Source organism: Octodon degus, unplaced genomic scaffold (assembly GCF_000260255.1).
Source record: "Octodon degus isolate 3935 unplaced genomic scaffold, OctDeg1.0 scaffold00018, whole genome shotgun sequence".
In the NCBI taxonomy this organism is placed as follows: Eukaryota; Metazoa; Chordata; class Mammalia; order Rodentia; family Octodontidae; genus Octodon; species Octodon degus.
In genome coordinates, this window is record NW_004524594.1 from 789,557 (window position 1) to 813,178 (window position 23,622).

The following is a 23,622-nucleotide window of genomic DNA, read 5'->3' on the forward strand; positions in this document are numbered from 1 at the left end:
CTCTCCTCTCCCTCTCTTCCCCTTTTGAGACAGAACCTCACTATGCAGTTCAGGGTGGCCTTGAACTCACTTTGTACTGTACCGCAGGCTGGCTTTGAACTCAAAAGGATCCTCCTGCCTCAGCCTCCCGGGGACTGGGCTTACATGCATGAGCTTGGCTTGATGACTTTCTAAAACTGTTATGCAATGAGTCATTGTAGACTGTGAGTTTGACTTTCTAGTGCTATCTCATTTTATTGTCCTACTATTTTTTCCCATTTATACTGTGAATCATTGTATACCCAGTATAGGAGCTGCCATTGAAAAATAAAATAAATGGCAGTGATGGTGTAGGTACATTCTTGTAATTCCACCACTTGGGAGGTTGATACAGGAGGATCAGTGAAAGTTTTAGGCCAGCCTGGACTGTGTAGTGAACTCAAGTCCAGTGTGTCTCAAGCAACGCTATGATGAGTGAGTGAATGAATGAAGCTCTTTTTTTTCTTACCTTTGTTAGAACTTATTATTTCCCTGGCCTCATTTTTATTAGTTTATATTTCCATTGTGTCTATTGTGAAACCTATAAATCTTTTTTTGATGTCGAAGAGAATGAACAAATTTTTTAAATAAGTAAATACTTGCTGTACCAAGTGGTTCAGTATTTTCTAGTGAAGAGTGCTTGATACTTATACTGGATCCTAACTGGTCCAGCTGGAGGGTGGTCTGTCAGCTCATCCCTGCCTTCTCATCCCTCTCCTCTGATAGGAACAATTCCATTGTCACTCAGGTACTCTAGTTTGAAGAGATAAAATTGTCTTGTCAAGGGCTAAAACAGGCTGGATATGTCACATTCCTGTTTTCCCAACACTGTAAGAGGTTGAAAACAGAAGGGTGGCAAGTTCAAGCCTAGTCTGGGATGTTTAGCAACTTAGTGAGAACCTCTCAAAATAAAGAAAAAGACTATAGATGTAGCTTGGCACGAAGGCTCTGGGTGCAATCATGAGTACTGTGCAAAAAAAAAAAAAAAAAAAAAAAAAAAAAGACAGAGGATTTTTTGGGGAACTCATCCTCTCCTCCATGGGCCAAATGTAGTGCCCAGAATTACAATAGTGAATATTCATGGAGCACTTTCTGTATGACAGGTACAGAATGTTCTAAATGCTCTTGCCATGGGTAGCTTCCTTAATCCTAAACATTCTGTAAGTTAGATATGGTTTCTGTAGCTAGCTTTGTTGTGCATGTTAGCAGTACATAGTGATTACATCCATTGTGGGGAGTTGGTACAGGTGTACAACATAGTGCATCTTAATTCGTTTTACTTCCCCTCTCCTTCTCCTTGTAGCTGTATTTTAAATGAGGAGAAAACAATGTAAAGAAGTTTAAGAATTTGCAGTTACCTGTCTAGTGAGCGGCAGAACTTGGATAAGAAAGCAGAGGTAAGACTTGAGTCTGAGTGGCAGTAAATAATGAAGTAATATGTGGAATTATTGAATTACCAACTAGTCTAACTCAGTTTCTTTTTCCTTGTCTTTTTTTTTTTTTCTTTGAGTGGAACCGGGGATTGAACTCAGGCCCTTGCCCTTGCCAAGCAAGTGCTTATTCTATTGAGCTGTCTCTCGGGCCGGGCCCCTCTTCCTCTTTCTGACAGAGGGTCTCACTATGCAGTTCAGGCTGGCCTTGAGCTGTCTTTGTAGCCCAGGCTGCTCTCCAACTCACAGTGATCCTTGTGCTTCATCTTCCTGAGTGCTGGGATTACAGGTGTAGGTGGTCATGCCCAGCTCTATCTAATCCAGTTTCATTTTAGGATTTCCTTTTGAAAATGACTGATTTCACTTGTAGGTCATCAGCTATGCTATTCTTTTGGAGTTTTTTGAGGTAAGGACTCACTGTCTGGTTCAGGCTGGTCTTGAACTCACCTTGTAGCTCAGTCTGATCTCATACTTGTGGTGAGCTGTTTTCCTTTGCCTTAGCCTCCCAAATGATGGGATTATAAGGCATGTTCTTCCATCATGCCTGACTGACAAATACCTTTATAAGCAGTTATAGGAACAAACCCTAAAAGTTGCTAGCACATCTATGCTGATACCAGAATGTTTACTGAAAGATACTGAGCAGAATTAATGTCAGCTTCTCCAAGTCACACTGCACATCTGGACATGCTTCCTGGGTGAGGACAGCAAGGGAAGGCCGGTGAATTGCCTGATCTGTGAGCTGCAGCCTGTGTGAGGACAGAGGAGTGACAACAGCAGGGATGGTGGAACAGACCTGTGACCCCAGCCACTCCCATCCAGGGCTGAGAAGGGAGGGTTGTGCATGGGAACCTGGCCTGGGCCACGTGGCAACACCAGACCTAGAAAGGTCATGGTGGCTTGGGTGTGGTGGCTTATGCATGCAATCCTAGCACTTGGGAGGCTGAGGCAGGACCATCACTGCAAGTTTGAGGCCAGCCCGATCCTGTCTCAAAAAAGAAAGGAAAGGTCATGGTATGCTAATGAGTAGTAGGCTAAATAATTTCAGTAGGGTAACACTAGAAACATAGTGAGAGACAGTGTACAGCTAGGGGAAGTTTTGTCAGATTTTCAGGACTTAAGAATTCTCAGGAAAGATGATACTTATTTTTTCTCTAAGTTATGGTTTTGTGCTGTGTTCACAATGTCCATAATGACATTTTTGCTACTATCTACTGAAATTATTTAGACTGCCGGTAATTATCTCATCATGACTTTTAATTTTTAAAAAGCAAAAAGCAGGACAAAGTTTAATTTTGTAAAATAGTTGGTTTTTTTTTGGTTTTGTTTTTAAAGAAGTGATTTGAAGGAGCTATGGGATGATCATTTAAGTGGACATTTAAACCTGAGAACTTCTGGGACCAGGGAGAGATGGTTCAGCAGAATAAGCACTTCTGGCAAGCACAAGAGCCTGAGTTCAATCCCCGGTTCTGCAAAAAAACCAAACAAAAAACCCCACAACAACATGAGAACTTCTTTTAGGGGCATATTTGGAGAGTGATGAAAGCATGATAGTTAAAGTCATTTTTTTTGAAAATGGGATCCTGTATAAGGAGATATTTAGAATTTGTTCTTAGGCTGTGTACCCTTGGGGGTAAGTCTGCCTATGCTGAGCATACTCCCTCATTGCCTGAATCAGACAGGTAATTTTTGTGCTTTCTGACATGTAATCTATCTCAGTGTCTTCATTGGAAGCCATTTTTAGCTCTGTAGAATTAAAATATTAAGAACAGAAAGATTGAATAAAATTTCCTGCTTTCAACAGAACAGGACAAACCTCCCAAGATGAGACCATATGGAAGCACCCTGCTTCAGTGCTCTTGTGTTTAGGGTGAGGCTGGGGCAGATGGTACAGGCAGGGTTTTTGGCTGCTTGGTTAGGGGATGGGAGTGGTTAAAGAACTGGGAAAGGGCTGCTGTGTGTTGTCAGCTTTTGGGGGGATAAACGCTGAGGGGAATGAGCCCGGTGGGTGGGGTGGGGAAGAAAAGGGTAGAGGCAGCAATCTTCTGACTTGCATAAGGGCTTGTCCTCCCAGGGAGCCTGGGGAAAGGAGACCAGATACAGCCCCAAAACAAAATTCCAGATACCTGGCCTCTTCTGTTCTCTAGAGCTGACAAGTAAGATAGCACAGGACTGTAGAATTTTTTTATTTAAGTTGGAAGCTGTTTTGATTCCTTTTTGAGATACTAGGCCAAAAGCTGTATTTATAGAACTTGCTTTGACATATAATCTCACCCTGTCCCTTGCCTTCCTTATTGGAATCCAGCTAATGTTGCACCCTGTCTTGGCAAGAAAGGCTGATTGAAGAAAATGTAAACATAAATTTATAGCTGAGTTATTGAAAGGAGCCCCGTATTTGGTAAACAGACCAGCCTAAGGTTGGCAGCCCAAGGTACATGATGTCAGATGAGTTGCTGGGGTAATTAATTACAAATAGTATGAAGTAATTAACTGTCTCATGTGTGGCACGGTGGTTGTTCACCTGGATACCTTCTGTTTAAAAAAAAAAAAACCTTTCAGGCAAAGCAGGAAAAAATTATAAAGCCCAGAATGCTTGTTTTGGAATAGAGCATGAGTTGAGGTTTTTCTACTCAACTCTTCACAGTTTCAATAATTTTATTTTTTTAAATTTATTTATTTTATGTGTGTGGGGGGGCAGCTCAGCCCACCAGGGGGCGGGGCTGGCTGGCATGTGGTGCTGGGGGATTGAACCGCGGTCCCTGTGCTTTGCTAAGCTTGTTCTAAATAGGTGCTTTAGACCACTGAGCCATCTCACCAGCCCCTCAAGAATTTTCTTTATAAAAAAAAAATTCTGTAGAATAGGTAACATGTCCATTTGTAAACAGTTCAGCCAGTACTTTGTTTACTTCTACAACTGTTGTGAACAGTTATTTCTTTATCCTTCTCTGTACGTATACATGCCATGTGTAATTCCTTTCTTACTGCATAAATATATCCTGATCAGTTAGCTGCCGTGTTTTCTTTAATAGCTACAGTATTGTGTTGCTTACACTGTAATTTATTTAGTCACTAAATGATGGGCATATGTTTCTATGTTTTGCTGTTATGAATAATGTTATGAACGACTGCATGCTTGTGTATATGTATATGTATATACATATATATAGTATATACATCTGATTGATTGATTGATTAATTCATTGAGACAAGGTATTGCTGTACAGTCCAGGCTGGTTTCAAACTTAAAATTTTCTGTCTCAGCCTTCTGAATGCTGGGATTACAAGTGTGTGTTAACCATGCCTGACTACAACTTTATATCAGTAGGCTGTATTTCTAGAACTGAAATTTCTGATTTCAAAGGACATGTCCAGCTTTCAGTAATGAGGTAATGTCTTTATATTTTTCAAGGGATAATGCCAATTGAGGAATGTTATGAGAGAAGGAGGTCTTAATACAATAGCAGTTAAACTACTGTCCCATATATAGTTATTAGAATGAACACAAGACTGGAAGTTTTTGGATAATTTAAGAAACCTTGAGATGAGTTTAATCATAAAGTCTAGCAGCCATTACAGCCAGAGAAGTGTCAGGTTGCATGGTGTGGGAGGTGAGTGGGAACAGGTTCTCCCCTAACTGTTGGGGGGATATGGTAGAAAAAGCTATATCTACCAGTCACCTCTTGTTTTGTGCAGTTCATGTTGGCCTTGTAGTCACTGTGTAGCCCACGCTGATCTTGAACTCCTGGTGACTTCCTGCTTCAGCCTCCCAAATTCAGGGATTACATGGGTCCACCACAACACCTGGCTTCTAAGTATTAATAGTCCTACCCTCTAGTAATGTCTACCAATAAAAACATTTTCTTTTCTTTTTTTTTTTTTTTGTGGAACCGGGGATTTGAACTGAGGCCCTTGCGCTTGCCGGGGAAGCGCTTATTCCACTGAGCCATCTCCCTGGCCCCAGTAAAAACATGAGCTGGTATTGAGTCTTTGTTCCTTATGCTACTCAAGTGTGTGTCATGAAGCCATCTGGTCATCAAAATTAGCCTGTAAATTCTAGGTAGTTTTATATCTAAAGTGTATTAATTACCTTAAAAAGTAAAATCATTTGAGTTTCCATCTAGTACCTTGATTCAAGAAAGCCCAGTCTCTGACTAGTTGCAGAATTGGGATCACTTAATTCATTCTCTTCATTTTATTTTCCTTATCTCAACAATGGAAGTAAGAATGCCAAAGAATTTCCCTTAAGCACTCAAAAACAAATTGTGAAGTTATTTCCAGAAGGTTACATGTGATAATGACTCTTCAGAGACATCAGTATTGTAAGATAATTTTAAAAGTGACTCTGACAGTGTTTCGGAAAAAAAATTAGTCACATTCTGCCTACATGATACTAACATATGGCACAGCCCCCATGAGCTGTGTAAGTGGGCTGAATCCAAGATGCGGTTGGAGAGGGGATAGAGTGACTCACTAGATGAGACAGATCTGGCCTTCTGGCAGGGCAGTAAGTCAGAGAAGAAACTAGTGGCCTTAAAACATGGCAAACATGAGCAGTTGGTATGTGGATAGTGTGGAGAAGTCTGAGCCTTGGTGCTTAGATTAGGTGCTTTATCTGTTTTCTCCCTGTGGCTTTAGAGCGCCTGCTTCTTCCACATCTGCACCTTGGGCTCCGACTCTGGAAGTGGATAGAAGCCATCCCTGCACAGAGTGTGCTGTGCACTGGCTTAGCTGCCATACTCAAGCTGCTGCTGCTTCATCAACATTTTTTTGCCCAGTGCAGACAGTGTTGCCATGGGAAGGAAATAGAAGGAAGTTGAAAGAATGAGATTCCTGAGCTGGGGAGATGTCTGGGTGGTCTAAGCATCTGCTTGGCAAGCACAAGGTGCTTCTCTTGAGTTCGATCCGTGCTTTGGATCGAACCGCAGTTCCTTGCCCTTGACTGATTTTTCTCAAGAAGGTACTTTAGACAACTGAGCTAACCTGCCAGCCCCCTTTTTTCCTTTTTTTTTGGGGGGGGCAGAGAGTAGTTTTTAATAATTGTCATATTGGATAACAATTTGATTAAACTTAAAACTACTAAATTCTACACTTAAAAGTGGTTATGATGGTAGTTTTAGCTTTCATACGCAAATTGTTATTTTGGTATTTTAGTACAGGGTGTACAGGGTCTCACTACGTAGATCTGACTCATAGTGATCCGCCTGTTTTCAGCCTCCCAAGTACTGGGATTACAGGCATGCGCCACCACACCCAGTCTCAATCGCCCACTCAGCATGCGGGGGGGGGGGGGCATGGCACAGGCAGGGTACTTCATGATGTGGCATGGTACTGTTCTCCAGGGACCGATTCCAGGCTGAGCTATTTGACCGGCCCTCACACATAAATTTCCTCTTCCTCTTCTTGGTACCACTGTTAACAAACAAAGCTGAGAGGAAAATTATTGCCACTACAAAAAAGATGAGCGTATGGTGTGAAGGAAGTAAGAATAAACCCTGTTAATAAACATTCCTCCTAGCTAGGGTCACAGAGGTGGCTATTAGTGACCGAGGAGTCAAAAGACCCAAAGCTGAACTTGAATCATAGCATTAGCCAGGTGAGTAACTGGGAGTGCACACGTCGCAAGGAAAGAAGAGGATCCCTTGCACTAGCCATGGCACCTCCTGCCAGCTTTGGGCCGCGCACCAGGCTTTTGGGAGTGTGGCAGCAGTGAGCATGCTGTGCAGAGCAATAGAGCTCACTTGTTCTATACATTGCCGCACAGCAGGGGAGAGACGGAACTGGAGGGAAGTGTACACCAAGTAAAAGGTGAAGCTGCTTTTCCCTCTTCCTTTTCCAGTTAAAAGTTTTGCAGGGGCTTGCTTGTATTCTGCACATCCACTTAGTCTTCTAGCCCTTTTAAGTTACATAACTTAAGTTCTCTTACAAATAAGGAAACTGACACTTAAAGAGGTACAAATGAACTTCCTGTAAGTCACACCTCTAACGGGAAGCAGCCAGTGTTGTCACTGTCCTTAATCAAGTTTCTTTCTTTTTCTTAAGTGTCTGAAGAGGCTCTTGTGACAGTTATGACCCTAGGCATTTACCTGTATACTTCCAAGATTTACCTTCAAAGGATGACCAAATTAAACTTGCTGGCATTCAACATTTATATGGTTTTTGCACTTGTTTATGTGCATGAACATCCTTGGAGATGGATTTTATTTGTGGGTTTTTTGTTTGTTTTTTCCAGAACCAGGGATTGAACTCGGGCCCTTGTGCTTACCAGGGAAGCACTTATTCCACTGAGCCATCTCCCCTGCCCCTTTATTTGTATTTTGAATCTAGGACCTCGCCCATGTTGGATATATACTCTGCCACCGAGCTATGCCTCCAGCCATGATAATTTTTTACCTAAAGCAGCCTTTCACCAAATGGGCCAGCTGCCTGGCTTTTTCTGTCAGCTCCTTCATTGCCAGGATCCTGTGATCTTGAGGGAGTGACTTCATCTCTCTGTGGTTTTAGTCATTTAAAATATGGAAACACAGTGGGTATGAGAATGAAATAAATATAAAGCACCCAACATAGGGCATGGCATACAGTAAGTGGCTCAAAGACCTGTAGCTTCTATTTATTGCCTCTTTAAAAGTGTTTGGATTGTCTCCCACCTTTACTTTTATTTTGTTATTATTTTTGTATTTAGGACAGTCTACAGGGTCTCACTATGTAGACTGGACTCGTGCTTCTCCTGTTTTCAGCCTTCCAAATGCTGGGATTATAGGCGTGCCATCCCAATCTCTGTCTCAGTGTGCCTGAGGGGTGGGACCATCACAGCATGCTGGGGATGGGATTAAATCCCAGCCCCTGCACTCTGCCTAAGCAGGCACTTTAGTCTGCTGAGCTGTCAGGAAGACCTGTCTCCTTTAGTTGATAAGGGTTTCTACACTTGAAATACAGTGCCATGTTTAGCTGTTACCATTGATACCTTTATTAATCTAAGGGTAGAAAAATGTGCTGCTCAATAATCATTCATTTCAAAGCTGAATATACAGTTGATGAGTTATCTATTGTTTTGAATTATCCGTGTTCTCACATTTCCAGGACACCTACAGTAGGTACCCTAGGCACCAGAAGAAACACAGTTGTTGCTCCCTTGCTTCCTCTTTCAGGCTTCAGCCTAACAGCCTCACTAACTTCCATGTTTAGGGGAAGAACACTTGCACTTTCTTTTCTTTTCTTTCTTTCTTTTTTTTTTTTTTTTTTTTTTTTTTTTTGTGGAACTGTGGATTGAACTCAGGCCCTTGCACTTGCCAGGGAAGCGCTTATTCCACTGAGCCATCTCCCTGGCCCCAACACTTCCACTTTTGAAAACTTCTAAACTAGATGTGAATTTATTGATTAGCTCCTATCTTATTTCAGAAACGGTTTCAAGAAATTATTTACAGCATTTACTAACAGTGAGTCTTGCTGATAAAGCCAAGGTAGGCTCAGTACCCACATAGGTCATTGAGTCACTGTGCCACTAGCCCTTTCTGGAGTTGTGACCCAGTGCCTGCTGGGCATGACTCAAGTCAGTGACCATCTCCCTGGGAAGGACTTTTTCATATGTAAAGATTAGAACTGTATAGATTAGCAAAAAACAGCTGGGCATGGAGGAGCATGCCCATAATCCCAATGCTCTGGGAGGCTGAGGTAGGAGGACTACAAATTCAAGCACAGCTGAGGTAATTTCAGAATTTACATCCTGTCTTTAAAAAACAAAACAAAGGGGGCCGGGGAGATGTCTCAGTGGAGTATAAGCACTTGTTGGCAAGCGCAAGGGTCTGAGTTCAATCCCTGGTTCCACCACAAACAAAACAAAACAAAACCTGGGCATGGTGACACACTATCTACAATCTCAGTGCTTGGGAAACTGAGGCAGGAGGATGCCTGTGAGTTGGAGGCCAGCCTGAAATATATAGTGAGACCATCTCTAAACAGATTAGAATAGCTTAGTACTTTCACGAATCAGTTCCCCATACAATGCATACACAAAAACAATGCTTTCTAGTTTCTTAGACTACATTCCTCCATGAGTGTGCAAGGACTGCTATTGATGAATACAGTGGTGGCTATTTTTGTGGTGGCTTCAGGGTAGTATAAGTCTCTTCCTTCTTCCCTGCCCTTCGTTCCCCCCTCTTCTCCCCTCCCCTCTCCTCTTCCACCATCTCTCACCCTCCTTCTGCCCTTCTTTTGTCTTAGTTAAGCAATTAGGGTGTTTCTAGCCCTAGATCAGTGCTGTCTTCTTTGGGTCCCAGCAAGTGTCCACCCTTGCATGCATTGGCTTAGTATCCCTGCCCTCAGCCTCTGCTGCCTGTGTCCTGAAGCTGTGTCCCAACCACTGTGTAGCCCGGATCTGCTTGCATAAGGTGGAAGCAGCCTGTAAAAATGAGAGCTTCTTAAACTGTTTTCAAGCAACATTTTGGGAAACATGGTGCCCTGGCCTTGTTGACAGAAATTTTAACTTACTCTTTCCCCTCCGAGGTAACCACTACTTCAGAACCTTCTCAACACGCATCATCTCTGCAACTTTGTCTCAGTAACCTTGTTGGTACTTTTAGATTATGGTCTGTGCCCTTTCTCAAGAGAGACAGGCCATGGGCTCAGAGTCCCACCTGAGATAGACCAGCTGCAATGGTAGTGGCACTGCTGGAGCTGAGGAGATACTGTGAATTTTCAAAATGGAATTTTCTTTCCTTCCTTCCTTCCTTCCTTCCTTCCTTCCTGTCCTGTCCTGTCCTGTCCTGTCCTGTCCTGTCCTGGGGCTTGAAAACAGGAGCACTCACTCTACTGCTGAGCTATATCCCCAGATTCCTTTGTGTGTGTTTGTGTTTTGAAACAGTGTGCTTGAATTTCCATGACATGCTCAACCTCTCAATAGCTAGGATTACTGATTTGAGCCATCATGTCTGCTTGCTCTTGCTCCTTCCCACGCCCTCCCGCACCTCATGCTCCTTCCCTCTCCCTCTCCCTCTCCCTCTCCTTCCCCCCCAACACACCTGCCTCCTTTTTCTTCCAAAGAAAATTCAGTCTTTGGTGCTGAGGATTGAAATTATGGGCTTGAGCATGCATATGCTGACCATGTACTGTGCCATTGAACTACTCCCCCCCCCCCTTTAGTAACTTTTCATGTTATAGGCAGGTCCAAGTAAATATTTTTAGGTTTTTCTGTGTACATGTGTACTGTGTTTTGAATCCAGGACATCATACATTCTAGAGCAGTCACTCTACCCTTGAAATCTTATCTCCAGGCATTTCATGATGATCATGATGTTGGTGTCATCTTTTTTTTTTGAGACAAGATCTCAGTATGCAGCCCAGGCTGACCTCAAACCCACAGTGATCCTCTTGCCTCAGCCTGTTAGGTACTGGGATGACAGGGGTGCCCCAGCAAACCCACCTCTCCAGCCATTTTAAGTTTTACTTTGAGATAGGGTCTCACTGAGTTATCCAGGCTGGACTCAAATTTGTGATTTCCCTACCTTGGCTTGGCATCTCGCTGGGATTATAGGCATACCACTGTGCCTATCTAGTTTGTTGTCAGTGTAGATTTTGCCTTAAACATACTGAAGTACCACTACTTTATTACCAAAATGAGAAACGTAATTGAGTCTATATGAAAACCAATTAAATACTTTTATTTTGTTTTTGAGACACAGGGATTCCCCAGCCCTTTGTTTCAACACAGGGTATTGCTAAATTGCCTATGTTAGACTAAATTTTGTGATCAGGGGGCTGGAGAGATGGCTCAGTGGTCTAAAGCACCTACTTGGAACAAGCTTGGCAAAGCACAGGGACCGCGGTTCAATCCCCCAGCACCACATGCCAGCCAGCCGCGCCCCCTGGTGGGCTGAGCTGGCCACACACAAACACACACACACACACACACACACACACACACACACACACACACAAAATATGTTAAAATAAAAAAAATTAAAAAAAAATTTGTGATCATCTTTTCTCATCCTCCCAAATTAATACTGAGTAAGTCTGTCTGTTTCTGTCTTTTGATAGCGTTTCTGTATATATAGTCCTTGAATTCACTTTGTAGCTCAGGCTCTTCTTGAACTCACAGTAGTCCTCCTGCCTCAGCCTTGTAAGCACTGGGTTTATAGGTGTGCCCCACAACACCTAGTTTATTGTTGTTACAGGGAATCACCTTGTGCTTGCCAGGCAGGCACTATGCCACTGAGCTACATCCCAGACCCCTTAACAAGCATGTTGTCTCCAGGGAGAGTGGGTGTCACATTACAGTTAGAGGGTCTTGTCTGTCATTGTCTTTCAAGTTAGTATTTTCCAGGGTAGGTATTGTCCGCAGTGACTTTGAATAGTTGTGTCTCTGGCTAGGGCCAGGCAGAGGTACAGCTGGCATGCATTGTAAATGGAAGTTTGTAGAAATTTGAGCAGCTTTTATAGAATCAATCTTTACTTGCAAGATTGTTCTATAATGTTTAAAAATAAAACATATTGGTTTTGTGGTACCTCCGTTTGCTTTTACCTTCAATTAACTTCCCCATTTTCTGAATCTTTTAGTTTTGGTGGTTTACCACTCTCCTATAAGGCAAAAACTTGATTGTCTTCAGAAGAGTTTCATGCTCTGAACTTACATGTTTGGAAAAGATCGTGTAAAGAACAGCACTTTAATAATGTAATCCATGATGGTAAAAGAATTACTCAGTTTTTGGCTTTCTTGTAACTGCCCCAAAGCTGATGTTTAAAATGATAGTTTTGGGCTGGGGAGATGGCTCAGTGGACTAAGAGCTTCTCTGGCAAGTTCAAGGGCCTGAGTTCAATCCCCGGTTCCGCAATAAATAAATAAATAAATAAATAAATAAATAAATAAAATGATAGTTTTGGTGACCTAGATCTGTAGAATTCACCCCTGTGTGTCTTAGTTCTGCTTTTTGTTGCGACATGTAGGGGTGTGTGTGTGTGTGTGTGTGTGTCCGTGTCCTTGAACCCAAAGTTTTGTGCCAAACTGCCTCTCAGACCTTCTTTTTCTTCTTCCTCCTCATTTCTCTTTTTTTTCCTCTCTGTTTTTCTTTTCCTTCTCCTTCTACTTTCAAAAGGGATTGACCCACCCAGGGCTTTTGCTGTGTCCCTAACCCTTTCTTATTTTTTTTAAAAAATGCATTTAGTTATTAAAAAAAAGATTAAATGCATTTAGTACAGGATCTACAGGGTTTCACTATGTAGGTCAGACTTGTAGTGATTCTCCTGTTTTCAGCCTCTCATGCGTGACCATGCCCAGTCTCAATCGCTGTCTCAGGGAACACTGGCCACTACACTCTGCCTAAGCAGGTACTTTGCTTGCCCAAACTTCATCTCCCAACCTACACTCCTCCTGCCTTAGCCTTCTGAGTAGCAGGGATTACAGGCATGTGCCACTTTGTCCTATTTATTTGGACAGGTTCTCGCTACAGAGCTCAGATTCATAGTTACTCATAGTGATCCTCCTGTCTCAGCCTCCCCAGTGCTGGGATTACAGATGTGTGCCACCTCACCAGGTTCTGGGCTGGCACAGCATGCTGTGCCCAGGATCAAACCCAGGTCCTTGTACTTGCCAGGCAGGCACTTAGACCACTGAGCTATCTCCCCAGCCTTCAAATTAGTTTAGAGCTGTGAAACTCAGTTTATCTTTATGAAATTGTGAACTTTAAAAATGGGAGAGGGAGAAATGCTTTCGCTTTTTCTTCTGTTGCAACAGGCAAAAGGACTTTCTTTACAAAGAAACTACATATCGAGTTCTGAAAATAGTAGGCATGGCCCACTTATTTTTCTTTCCTTGGTTTTTTAGAGTGAAGACCTAGTCCAGAGAGGGAGGTGTAAAGCTACAGGTATGGGCTCCCTGCTGGATGGGTGTGCTCTCTAGCCAGCTATTAACCTTGCATGAGGCCTGCTGTGCAAACATGCTTTCAGAAAGGTGATGGCTTCTCTACTACATTATGGGATATCATTGGTGAAGTACCTATCCCTGGGAAACAGGAAGTATTTTCTTGCTTGCCTTCCCAACTCTTCCTCCGTCGCTGTCTCCCACAACAGGCTTATCTCACTAAAGGCTGGCTTCTTGGAGCTGGGTGGAGAGGGCAAGAGCTCCACACAGTAGCTCTGGGGAGCCTTGTTCTGCTTCCAGTTTTGGTTGAGAGATCCCGCTGAGCTTAAAAAAAAAAAAAGAGGATGAAACTTTGTGGATTCTACACAGAAAATGTAACCATCCTAGAAGCTGAATTTGTTCAACACTGATTTTTTAAGTCCACATTGACATTTAAGCGGTGTATCTCAGATCATCTTGCTTAGAATTACACCTAAGTTCAGAACTGATTTGGGAAGAGTGGTCAAAATTTGACAGATGAGGGGCCAGAGAGAGAGCTCAAGAGACATAAGCACCTACCTGGCAAGCACAAGGACTGGAGTTTGATTCCCGGCCCCACATGCTATGCTGTCTTAGCCCTGGATGCCTGGGCGTGCTACCTTGGTCCCAGATGTGGGCACCCACCATTCTGCCCAGAACTGGGTATGGTAGCACATGCCTGTAATCCCAGCACTTGGGAGGTTGAACCAGGAGGATCTCTATGAATTCAAGACCTGCGTGAGGGCTACAAAAGGCCAGCCCGAGCTACATAGTGAGACACTGTATTAAAACAAAATAGCACATGAACTTGTTAGGGCTTGCTTTGTCCTGTGGAGACTTTGGGCTTATACTTTTGCCAAGACCAATCACAGCAGAGAATCTTGTGCTAATCCTTATCTTTGGCACTGATTGTGGGAGGAGATGAGAATGGTTAAAGATAAGGGGAGGAAATGGAAAACTTTTGTCTTTAAAATAAGTTCTGGCACCTATAAATCCCAGCATCCTGGAGGTGGAAGCAGGCCAGTCTGGGCTACATAGTGAGTTCAAGGCTAGCCTGAACTACATAATGAGACCCTTTCTCAAAAAAGAGGGCCACAGAGATAGCTCAGCGGTCTAAGCACTTACCTAGGCAAGTGCAAGGACCTGGGTTCAATCCTTGGTTCCCCTGTACTGCATGTTGTGCTGGCCCCGCTCCTGGGCATACCAGGTCAACCACCAAGACCGGGTATGGTAGCATACACCTGTAACCCCAGTGCTGCGGAGGCTGAAATAAAAGGATCACTATAAATCTGAGCTCATAGGTTTTTACAGTATTTTAATTCATCTTTATTTCACCCCCTACCACATTCAAAAATTTCTGCATTGTTTTAGGATCCTAAGGATCCTAAGAGTTTATTTGTTGTTATTAACTGTCATGTTTTTGTAATAAGAGCAACACAAGAAAAAGCCCCATAAAGTAGGATACTCTGGAGGTAATTGCCAATTTATGATTACTTTATTATTATCATTATTTATTCTGACATAGGATTTTGCTGTTTCCCAGGCTGACCTTGAACTTAACTCTCAATCAGCCTCCATACTGTTCTGAGACAGGTACTCACATTTTGAAGTAAAATTTAAGTCCCTGAAGATTTTAAGCTAAAATTATAGATTTCTCTTCATGGTTAATTTGTTTTGTTTGTTTATTTTGGCAGAACTGGGGATTGAACTCAGGCCCTTGCCAGGAAGCGCTTATTCTTCTGAGCCATCTCCCCAGCCCCTATTTATTCATTTATTCATTTATTTTTTCTTTCGGAACTGGGGATTGAACTCAGGCCTTTGCACTTGCCAGGGAAGCACTTATTCCACTGAGCCATCTCCCCGGCACCCCAGCCCCTATTTATTTAAGCCTTTTTGAGACAGGATCTGGCTATACAGTTCACAATAGCCTTGAACTCATTTTGTAGCGCAGGCTGGTCTTGAACTCACAACAGTCCTCCTGCATTAGCCTGTCAAGTCCTAGGATTACAGGCGTATGCCACACCTGGCAGTTGGTTAGTTTTAACAGGTTATTAGTTGCTTACTTATTTTCTATATCCCTTCTATTATTTCACTGCTATCAGTTGTAGTCTCCTTAGTAAGGTTACGACTGTAATATATTCAAAGGTTATGACTGTTCTCTAGATGGTTGTACTTTTAGTTTCCTTGCATAAACTGATGACAATTTTTCATGATGCATGCATATATCTTTATAATTTAGGGTTAGTCTTTAATCTCTTCTGTGCTCTAGAAGCAGACTTCATGCTGTTGTCCTCTTAGATGCAGTTAGCTTGTGGGGTAGACATGAGATGTGGTTCATTGTCTACGAGTCAGGACAGGTTTGCAGATGCCACCCAGGTCCTTTTGCTCAGCTATGCTTCCCCTTTCAGCTAAAAAATGCCGCATATTTCTAGCACTTCTCCCTTCTTTCTAATCATTCTTTACATGGTCCTCTTTAAATTTTTCCGTTCCTACATTAAAAATGCAAAATATAGGGGTCGGGGAGATGGCTCAGTAGAATATAGTACTTGCCTGGCAAGTGCAAGGGCCTGAGTTCAATCCCTGGTTCTGCAAAAAAAAAAAAAAAAAAAAAGCAAAGTATGTTTTCTTTTTTAAAAATTGTAATATGTATTCTGTTCAACATGGCGTGTGTGTGGTGCTGGGCTTGTGCTTGCAAGGTAAGAACTCTTTATCACTGAGCCACACCTCGGCCCTACACAGTTTTCTTGAGTGTGTTTCTCTTATCTATAATGAACAGTTAATTATTTTGTGTTCTTTTTTTCTTTTTGGAACTGGAAATTGGCACTAGGGTACATCCCAGTCCCCCACTCCACCTTTTTTAAGATAGGGACTTATTACTAAGTTACTCAGGCTGGGGTCATACTTGTGATTCTCTTGCCTCATCCTAGAGTGCTGAGGTATCAGTCTGCTTGCTTCTCATGTCTCATAATCCAGCTTTCAATTATTGCCCTTAAAAAAGAGTCAAACAGAACCGAGGCAGGCAACTAGCATGCGTAGAGCAAACCATAGAAGCAAATTCAGAGTGAAAGAACGGGAGTAAAAAGACTGAGGAAAATTTAAGGTCTTCTTTTGCAGTAGATCCTAACCACCCTGCCATCTTCTTTCTAATGTGTCCTCTGTGGAAAAAGTCTGGAATGTGTGCCTAATTAAGAAAAAGAAATTTTTTGAAAATATGTTTCGCTTTCTCTGAATGACTGACTTTAATTCTACTTTTTAAATTTCCCTTAATATCTTAGGTTTTTGTATTCCCATAATTCTTTTTATCATCACTTAACTTTATAACCCTTTTCTAAAATTGAGTGACTTGTGATTAATTTCTGTGCTTTCTTTTCCCATAAGCATGTTGAATTTAATTATACAGTGATTAACTCTTCAGAACTGCCAGAGATGCTCTCTCCATCGTGTCATAACATTTCCATCTTACAGGTTTTAAAGCACTATTGCTTTGTAAGTAGCAAAATGGATTTTAGCAGTGTAAACACAGAATTGGTGGTACCTCCACTCACTGCTTTCTTTTAAGTAAAAGTTCTGTAACTGGGAAAAATGGTTTTAAAATTTGAACCAGCATTTCTCAGGCTGCAGCTTGATAAAAATTAGTGTAAGGCACACACATCCTTCCATACCCTGGGCAGTTCCTTGTGACTCACTTTCCCATGATAAGCACTCTTTGTTACAAATGTGATTCTGGTTCAAACAGAAACATAATTAGAATGCATGTATATTCAGTAAATAACAGGTAACAGTTAACCAGTAGAATTACTTGAGGTTTGGTGATCCCCTTTTAAAAGGAATTCTTTTTTTTTTTTTTTTTTTGGCGGTACTGGGGATTGAACTTGGGACCTTGTGCTTGCCAGGCAAGCACTTATACTACTTAGCTATCTCCCCAGCTCTAAATGGAATTCTTAAACCAAATATTTTAACTTGGTTATTGACCCAGAATTGCCCTGTGGTCCAGGTTGCTTTTAATAGGAGTCCTTTCAGCAATACCAGTGTACATAAAGAAACCAGGACAAATCTCCCAGTGACCTGCTCATCCCAGCCAGGCTCACCAGTGCAGCCTGGCATCAGGGGAAGGGAGTAGTACTGTGTATGGGTCACACAGTCTCCTCTCACTTGTATCTTGCATATGCTGGTTTTTCTATTTTTATTTTTATTTTTTTTTCTTTTTTGCAGTATGGGGGATCAAACTCAGGACCTTGTGCTTGCCAGGCAAGTGCTTCTGCTGCTGAGCTATCTCCCCAGCCCTTTATGCTGCATTTTAATAGGATAGGGGAGAACTCCTGCCACTGTACCTCCAACATAGACCAGCTGAGTCTAAGCCTCGGACAAATAAAACACTTAATTGCTGTTCTAGTTCTAGCTTGTGGGCAGTTGTCTGGATATTGGAGAGAAGATCCAGCTTGTCCCTTTCTAGGCCAGGTGTCTTTTTTTTTTTTTTTTTTTTCTCCAGAACCGGGATTGAACTCAGGCCTTTGCACCTGCCAGGGAAGCGCTTATTCCACTGAGCCATCTCCCCGGCCACATAGGCCAGGTGTCTACACAGATGGCAACCTCTAGGCCTGGGCCACATGTGTTGCCTGTCATTAGGGGTGGAGCTTCCTGGTAGCCTAGCGTGCATGAGGCCCCAGTTATCCCCAGCACTGCAAAAACAGACAAGCAGAAAGTAACTGCATGTTCAGTGCATCATTCATTTAATTCTTTATAGGCTGAACCTAGTCCCTGTTCCCTTTTTCTTTTTCTTTCTTTCTTTTTTTTTCTTTTTTTTTTTTTTTTTTTTTTTTTTTTTTTTTTTTTGAGCAGAACTGGGGATTGAACTCAGGCCCTTGCCCTTGCCAGGCAAGCGCTTATTCTACTGAGGTATCTCCTCAGCCCCTACTCCACTCATCCCCTTTTTCCAAAGTTCTCTGTGCTGTAAGCTGAGCTTGGATGAAGTGAAATCTTTGCAGTTAGACAAGCCTAATGGTAAAAAATGGAAAGAAAGCTTGTGAAATTTGGGAGCCTACAGAGATGAAATTTTAGAGTCATTGCCTAAATATTGAAATGCCACCATTTGTTGTTTGAAAGGATGTGGAGCTAAATTGAGAATGGGAGCACACATCTGCCTTGACTGCTAAGTATACCCATCTCCACTGCTTGCCCAGAATAGAATTTTTATGTTTGGACTTGGTAGTCTTGGTTTTGGCAGTGTCCTCCCCACTCCTTTCTGGGGATCAAACCAGGACTTTCCCTGAGTTCCAGCCCAGGTCTTAGCATAGGCTTGGCCTGCACCTCTCTCCTTTCTACATGTGTTAGTGTTGCTCCTTAATGTGCTTACTTTATTATCACTGTGCTGGCTTTTGATTTTTCTTTCTTTAGAAAGGTCAACAGAGGACTGACAGATTTTTTTTTTCCTAGTATGCTGTCAAGAAAGAGTCAAAGTAGGACTTTTTTGCTTTCTGGCAGGTTAATAAAGAAATTTTGTGTGTGCCACTTAATGCATGTTACTGAACCAAAGACTTTTAATTTTTGTCACACTGGAGATGGTACCTAGGACTTTATGTGTGCTAGATAAGTGATCTAACACTGAGCTTCATTCCCAAGTCTTTTAAAATTTTATATTGAGAGCCAGCTGTGCTAAGCTACCCAGGTTGGCCTTGAACTCCCCATGCTCCTACATCTCAGTAGCTGGGTTACCAACTTGTGCGACCCACACCCAACTGAACAAAAGATTCTTAACACCCTTTCTGACAGACCCAAGTAACAGTACCCTCAGCACCTTTGGGAAGCAGGGTCCTCTCACAGGGGGAGGTAGTTGTGTGTGAGCACCAAGTTTCTTCTGGCCATTTTGCAGTGTTTGCCTCCAGCCTGCTTCTGATGTCCATCCCCCTCCTGCTTACGTGACCATTCGGAGGTTAGCTTTCACCCAAGTACTGTTCTTGCTCATTGCCACCTTTGGTGCTCAGAAACTAAGTTTAAGACTACAGCCAGTAATCCAGGAGATTAAAAACATTTTCAGGCCACACAGTGTGACATTCCCTTCCCCATCCTCTCTTTTAGGTACTTGTAGGGTTTGGAGAACTTGGAAAACTGATTTGCAGGGAGGAGTTTGGAGATGTGAAACAAGTTTGTTTCTTCTGCTCTGTTGGCCACTGCTATCTTCGTGGATCTGACACTATTTATCTGACAGTGCACTTAGTACTGCTTCGCCAGGGAAAATCACACAAAACAAGCCAGCCTGGCGCATCAGCACTTTCATTGTGTGCTGGCTGAGCCTCCCTTCACATGGTCACAGCCCCGCTGTAATGCAGTCCTCCCCTTCCCTGCCCCTTCCCCAGACCTGCCTCTTTCTGCAGCACTTACTGCTGGTTTCCCTGAGCTCCTGTTTCCACTTTGTGTTTTTTGTGGAGCCCAGGAAGCTAAAGCTGAGTGTATTTGTGGCTGAGACAAGTGCATCAAGTTAATATCATTGGCCTCTGAAGGGGACAGTGAGGTGATGGCCGCGTTTAAGTTGGATTTCCTTCCAGAAATGATGGTGGAGCATTGCTCTTTGAATTCCAGTCCTGTGTAAGTATTTTTGTTGTCTTTAATTTTCTTATCATAAGCAGAGGAACTGGGCTGTTTTTGTTGTTACTTGATGAAACTTGTTCCTTTCCTTAAAAGATATGGGGGGAAATGCCTGAGAAAGCCAAAGTCTTGAATTTTCTCATGCTGTTATTTTCTGTTTTAGTCTGATTCTGTCTTGACTGCTTATGTCCTCGGGGCTCTCAGTAAGTTCTGCGCACAAGGTTGCACTCACATGTGACTGACCACAGCGCCTCTAGGTGCTGCTCAGGCCCTTTACCAGGGCATGTTTTCCCATGTTGCTTTGCGTTGATGTGCAGTTTTAAATAAATGCTGGTAAACAAAGTATTTTATTTATTACTACTTTTAATTATTAAGTTCTTAAACTGTTACAGAGGAGATTGGCAGTTACGGTGTTTTTTAGTACTGTATACAGTGTTCTGTATTGACATGTAAAGTACAATTCTGTACCTTCACTTTTTTTCTCCCAGTCTAATGGAAAATGCAGTTTTCAATTAAGAAAAATGATTTAAGAAATGTCAGGTGTCCCCTACCCTCTGAGAAAAGAAAAACTGAATCAGCCTTTTTTTTTTTTTTTTTGGTATGAATCAGTCTTGATTGGCAGTTTGATTAAAAAAAATGTGGATGTGGGAAGGAGAAACTTTATCAACTTGTAACACTGTACAAAACTGCATTGTGCTTAGCTAAATGCCAACCTGGGCCTGAGGTACGGTTAATGGAGCCTGGATTCTGGACTTGGCAGTGGACCCATTTCTAATCCCCATCTCAAAATCTGAATTCTCTCTTATTTCAGCTACTTTAACGAGGCTTTTTGGTGCCACTCACTTTAACCAGTTTTCAAAAAACTCTCTGCCTCTTAACAAACAAACCTCAGGTTGTTAAAGCCAAGAAAATTGTATTAAATGGTAGAGTATGTCCTAGATAACGGATGTTGCAGTACGAGTCTTTGAGGCCAGGCCTCCATATGTGGGTCATTGTGGCCCTGAGTGGATGTAACAGGTGAGGGATGGTGGGGGCCTCAACAAGACTAATTCAGACAAGCCTTTGTGATAGCATAGAGCTTTACGTCAGTTACATAACAGTTTGTTTAGCAGCAGTGAAGATAAGTAACATTTTAGTATAATTATAATAAATAACATTTTAGTACTGGTTACCAGGTGAAATTCTGATAAGTATCATCATAAACACTTAATATATAAACTGGATGTGTGGGTGCATACCTACAATCCTAACACTTGGGGAGGCTAAGGCAGGATGATTGTAAATTCAAGCCCAGCCTGGCCAATTACAGACTTTATGAGATCCTATCTCCAAAAAAAAAAAAGAAAAGAAAAGAAAAGAAAATCTCTCCCCACCCCCCCAGAACCAGGGATTGAACACAGGCCCTTGAGCTTGCCAGGCAAGCACTTATTCTACTGAGCCATCTCGCCGGCCCCTATTCATTGATTTTTTTATTTGGTACAAGGTCTCAGACTCGGTGATCCTCCTGTCTCAGCCTCCCTAGTGCTGGGATTACAGGTGTGGGCCACCACGCCTGGTTTTGGTGGCCAGCATGGCATGTGGTACTGGGATCAAACCCAGGTCCTTGGGCTTTCCAGGCAGGTGCTTAGACCCTGAGCTATCTCCTGTGTCCCCTATCTCAAAATTTAAAAAAAAAAAAAAAAAAAAAAAACTTATAAAGAAGCTGGGGACGTAGTTCAGTGTGGATTCTTGAGTACCACCAAAAAAAGTATACAATAATAAAGGATTAGGGCTTTGTGATTCAAATTATCTTTACATTATACTGTTTTCTTCTGTGCTGTGCCACTGCCCAGTGTTCAACCCCTTAGAAATAGTGCTTTTCTTAGCCTGTTTTATCATCTCTTTTATTTTTTTGAGACCAGGTCTCTCTGTGTAGACCAGGCTGGCTTTGAACTCTAGTCCTGCCTCCACAAGCCCTCCCCTAACAAGCGAAGGGACTATAGGTATGTGCTGCTATATCTGGCTGGCTTGGTTGCTGCCACCTCCTCCTTTTCCTCGTTTTCCTCCTTCCTCTCCTCCTCCTCCTCCTCCTCCTCCTCCTCCTCTTCCTCCTCTTTCTCTTTCCCTCTTCTCCTCCCATCCCTTCTTCCTCCTTTTTCCTCCTCTCCTCCTTCCTTTTTTGAACTCAAGGCAGTTCTCCTGGCTCAGCCTCCCAAATGTTGGGACTACAGGCATGCACCAATACACCTGGCTGTTTTATAATCTTTTTTTCTTTTCTTTGCAGAACGGGGGCTTGAACTCAGGCCCTTGCACTTGCCGGGCAAGCACTTATTCTACTGAGTCATATCCTGGCTCCTGTTTTATAATCTTTGAAGAGGCAATATTAATAATCTACTGTTTCATGAAATCTCATAGAATGAACATCACCTGGTACTTAGAGCTAAGGAATTCATGTGCTAGAGTGTGAGGCAGTTTTCTTGCACACTCAGGTATTTTTATTTGAGTTAATCTGAGTGTATTGAATGTGGTATCATGTTTTTCCAAGTATACTTGCAATTATTTTACTCATCCATTTTCACTAAATTGTAGTCATGGACTATTCTCTCTCCATTTCAGATGAGGAACTCAGTTGACAGAGGCCATACACTTCCTGAGTTAATGTTGTCAGCCTTTGGTCTAGCATACAAGTTTGATGATACCTTGTTTTTTTTTCTCAGTTGAGTAGTTAGCAGCTGTCTGTGTCACAGGTTGTTGGGCCTCCCTGATGGTACAGTGCATAGTACCACAAAGACAGGGAGAGGAGAAAAGAAGAAAAGTGATGTGATTTGGTGCTAGGGTTGGGTATTCAGCAAGTGCTGTACCACTGAGCCACAGCCCGGTTCACAGGGTTCTTGAGAAGTGTGCATTTGCCACCTCTTTCTTGGATTTTCAGCCCTATATTAGCAAGAGGCTAAGTCAATAATTTGTAGCTGAAGTGATTTGCCTGGGAATTGACCTAACAATGTGTGTTATTTGTAAATTTTTTTTTTTATATCAGAGAAGAAATGGTGCTAGAGCTGTGAAAGTTCTAAGGGGATGTGGACCAGTGTCCTTGATTCTACTTTGGGTACCCTTAATCATGCACTGGTTTCACTTTGCTTTCTCTTACTTTCCCTTTACCCTAGCAGATGGATGTTCTCTGAGGCTGTCTCAGGCCTTTTGCTTAAAGGGGCACTTGTGTACATCTGCTTCTTGAATCTCTGTCTCCCAATGTTGTTTGAACTCTAACTTTATTCTAGAAATCACTCATCAGACACTGCTGCATAGAAACTTCCTCACAAATTTGTTTCCCAAATCACACCAGAGCCCAAGAGTTGCAGTAACTTCTCCTTTGCCTCCTTGGAGTGTACCTGAACCATTGCTTAGCCCTGCCTGAGCTAATCTTAGGAGCTAATTTGTGAAAAAAAAGTCCAGATTTTTATGTTTTCCCACTTTATTTCATTAGATTATTACCAAATATCTTTTTAAACATTTTTTTTTAATGTATTAAGTACAGGGTCTTTGAGTTCTCACTACACACATCAGAATTGTAGTGATCCTTCCTGTTTTTCAGCCTCCCGAGTGCTGGGATTACAGGTGTGCACCATCACACCCAGTCTCAGTTGCCATCTCAGCAGCCCTGGGAGTGGCCAGCAGGCCAGAGATCAACCCCTGGTCCCCCTGTAACTGCCTAAGCAAGTGCTTTAATCCACTGAGCTATCTGGC

General features: G+C 42.5%; 1 protein-coding gene across 10 annotated transcripts in view; it reads left to right on the top strand.

Moving 5' to 3' along the window:
- Positions 1–23,622, top strand: part of Celf1 (CUGBP Elav-like family member 1) — a 91,844-nt gene that overhangs the window by 37,252 nt on the left and 30,970 nt on the right. For 6 of the 10 annotated variants that reach the window (XM_023710846.1, XM_004626964.3, XM_012513791.2 and 3 more), the window contains exons 2-3: positions 13,264–13,303; positions 19,748–19,899. The exons of 1 other annotated variant lie outside the window; for it this stretch is intronic. In XM_023710846.1, the coding sequence (XP_023566614.1) occupies positions 19,829–19,899 (71 nt within the window). In that variant the 5' untranslated portion in view covers positions 13,264–13,303; positions 19,748–19,828. Of the gene's footprint in view, positions 1–1,321; positions 1,416–13,263; positions 13,304–19,747; positions 19,900–23,622 lie in introns of all 10 variants that reach the window. 3 more of the 10 variants (XM_023710852.1, XM_023710851.1, XM_023710848.1) reach the window with 3 other exon arrangements.